Here is a 3,406-nt window from a genome sequence, read left to right as displayed (position 1 = left end):
ACCCTACGCACGATTTGGAACTCGCTGCGGTTGTGTTTGCCTTGAAGGTGTGGAGGCATTATCTCTATGGGGTTAAGTTCCAAGTTTTCTCTGATCATAAGAGCTTGAAGTATCTCTTTGATCAGAAAGAGCTTAATATGAGGCAGAGAAGGTGGATGGAATTGTTGAAGGACTACGACTTCGAGTTGCATTACCATCCGGGAAAGGCAAACGTAGTGGCGGATGCGTTGAGTCGGAAGTCATTATATGCGGCTTGGATGATGCTTCAAGAGGAGAAGTTGCTCAAAGGATTCGAGAGTCTTAAAATTGGTGCTCGAGAAGTATCCGGAACTTTGTGTTTGAGCCGACTAGAAATCTCAAGTGACTTTAGGTCCGAACTCCTAAAGGCTCATCAAAATGATGAAGCGTTATGGAAAGTGTTACCGGCCATTGAGCAAGGAAAACAGTGGAGAGTGTCGGAAGAGAAAGATGGGTTATGGAGATTTAAGGGTAGGATCATTGTGCCGGATGTTGGCACTTTGAGGCAAGATATTTTAAAGGAGGCACACAAAAGTGGATTCTCCATTCACCCGGGAAGTACTAAGATGTACCATGATTTAAAGACGATGTTTTGGTGGCCGGGTATGAAGAATGATGTGGCAGAATATGTATCAAAGTGCTTAACTTGTCAAAAGGTAAAGATTGAACATCAAAAGCCTGCAGGTATGTTGCAACCTTTAGAGATTCCACAATGGAAGTGGGAAGGTATTGCAATGGACTTTGTGTCAGGGTTGCCAAGGACTAGGGCTGGTTTTGATGCTATTTGGGTGATTGTGGACCGACTGACGAAGTCAGCTCACTTTTTGCCCATTCATATGGCTTACACCCTTGAGGAGCTAGCACGGTTATACATAAAGGAGATTGTGAGACTCCATGGTGTACCTGCTACTATAATCTCTGATAGAGATCCTCGTTTCACTTCAAGGTTTTGGGGTGCATTTCAGAAGGCTTTTGGAACCCGATTAAGCTTGAGCACGGCTTACCATCCTCAAACAGATGGTCAATCTGAGAGGACGATCCAAACACTAGAGGATATGTTGAGAGCTTGTGTTTTGGACCAACCGGCGAGTTGGGATCGGTATATGCCGTTAGTGGAGTTTGCATACAATAATAGTTATCATGCGAGCATTGGAATGGCTCCGTATGAGGCCTTGTATGGGAGGAAATGTCAATCTCCGCTATGTTGGTATGAAGCTGGAGAGAAAAGCTTGTTGGGGCCAGAAATGATAGCTGAGACTACTGAACAAGTCAAGAAAATCTGTGATAGGATGCTTACGGCGCAGAGTCGTCAAAAGAGTTACGCCGATCAGAGGCGAAAGCCCTTAGAATTTGAGGAAGGAGACCATGTTTTCCTTAAGGTCACTCCGACTACAGGAGTAGGTAGGGCGATTAAGGCAAAGAAGTTGAATCCTCGATACATTGGTCCATTTCAGATCCTAGAGAGGATTGGACCGGTGGCGTATCGGATGGCTCTACCACCTCATCTTTCGAACCTGCACGACGTGTTTCACGTGTCACAGCTTCGGAAGTACACTCCTGATGCTAGCCATGTGTTAGAACCTGAATCGGTTCAGTTAAGGGAAGATTTGACGCTTCCAGTGGCTCCAGTCAGAATTGATGATACTAGTATTAAACGGTTGCGTGGAAAAGATGTTTCATTAGTCAAAGTGGCATGGAGTCGAGGCGGTGTTGAGGAACACACTTGGGAACTTGAGTCGGAGATGCGAACGGATTATCCGCATTTATTCTCAGGTAATTGCATTTGAATTTTGTGGGCAAAATTCCCAATTAGGTGGGTAGAATGTAAAACCCGGTTAATTAACGGCTAATTAACCCATAAATGAGAATTTATTCTAGAAAGCCTAAAATGTGATTTTTATGGATAAATGTGATAGAGGAGACTGAGACGAGAATTTCGGTACCAATTTTATAGAATTCGGACCAAGATTGGACCGAACGGGCCAAACCGGGCCAACCGGACCCAAAGTGGGCCCTTGGCCCAACTAAACTTAACCAAAACCCTAGTTTTCAGCACTCTCTCTCCTCACAACACTCAAACTCACGCTGAAATTGAAGAGAGGGGAGGAAGAACACTCTCTCAAGTTCTTTCTCTCACTTGATCTTCAAACCACCATAACTTTTGATCTAGAGCTCCGATTGCCGCTCCATTTGCGACCACGCGTTCACCGCGGAGAGCTCTACAAAACCCATACAATTAATCTTGAGGTAAGCCACGTTTTGCTCTTCGAAATTCCAGCCCTTATTTTCGAGTTTCATGGGTAAAATGTTGAGATTTTGGGTTCTTTGATGTTATAGGACCCAACTCTCTTGAAGGAAAAGGTTAATCTTGTCTCCTTGGACCTTGGGTGTGGTAAGATTCTCAACCCTAGTGTGATTTGTGGTTTTATGATATTTGGGTATTGAGATGTTGTGTATGGGTATGATGGTTGTGGCTTAGGTTGTGTATGTGTGGATATTGAAGCTTGATTGGTGACTTTGAAAAGCTTGGAAAGGGTTTGGTGGTGAAAAATCTGTTCTTGGAGGTGTTGAGGCCTTGAGAGCTTGTGGATAAGTGGTTTGGAAGTGCTCCGGTGGAGCCTGGGAAAATCGGCTAAGGTATGGTTTCGGTTTCCCGTATCTAATATGTAATGTGGTAGGAAATACTTAGGCTAGAGGCCCTAAGATAGGCATTGAATTGTTGATGTTGTTGAATGATTGAGATATATGATGTGGTCATATATGTGATGATGATTATTGATGCCTTGGTGGTATGATGTATGAGAAATATGCATGTTGTGATATATGCTTGATGATTGGTTATGGTTGAATTGTGGGTTGAACCATGTTGATGGTGAGTATGATATTGATTATGTACAATGATGGTTTATTGGAATTGATGTTGTTGAGAATTGGCATGAGGAATAGTATTTGATATGTCAATATGTTTGAGTTTGAGCCACTTGGGTGAAGTGGGCTAAAATGATGAGATAGTGATTTTGGTAAATTGTGGGAATGTGTCAATGTGTGAGTTGAGGAGGCTTGATGTTGAATTTGATACATTTTGATTGATTTCAAAGAAAAGGGATGAAAATGGCATGTTTTGATTGATTTTGAAAAGAGTTGAAAATGGCATATTGTGGTTTTGTATGAAAATATGGTTTTTGGGCACACTTTGGCTGGACATAACTTGGACTACGAATCTCTGTTTTGTACCAAATCTGTTTAGAAATGAAATTGGATCCGGGATGTCCATGCCGTTCGAAGAACGGGTGAAAAACGATTTAAAATGAGGAAGTTATGTCCGTTGGAAGATTGGGGTGTAAATCTGTGAATTCTGCAGCTTTTAACTTAGAAAATTTTTAGCAGA

At 42.5% G+C, this 3,406-nt stretch overlaps 1 protein-coding gene across 1 annotated transcript; it reads left to right on the top strand.

The window, feature by feature from the left end:
* Positions 1–1,376: 1,376 nt before the first annotated feature.
* On the top strand, positions 1,377–1,805 carry LOC130940835 (uncharacterized; the record flags this gene model as incomplete). The annotated part of the gene is made up of 1 exon (XM_057869095.1): positions 1,377–1,805. A coding segment is annotated over one exon (429 nt), but the record flags the coding sequence as incomplete, so codon positions are not given.
* Positions 1,806–3,406: the final 1,601 nt, after the last annotated feature.

The sequence above is a fragment of the Arachis stenosperma genome, chromosome 7 (assembly GCF_014773155.1).
Source record: "Arachis stenosperma cultivar V10309 chromosome 7, arast.V10309.gnm1.PFL2, whole genome shotgun sequence".
Taxonomy (NCBI): Eukaryota; Viridiplantae; Streptophyta; class Magnoliopsida; order Fabales; family Fabaceae; genus Arachis; species Arachis stenosperma.
The sequence above is the reverse complement of the archived record's forward strand: the minus strand, read 5'-3'. Positions and strand labels throughout refer to the sequence as shown.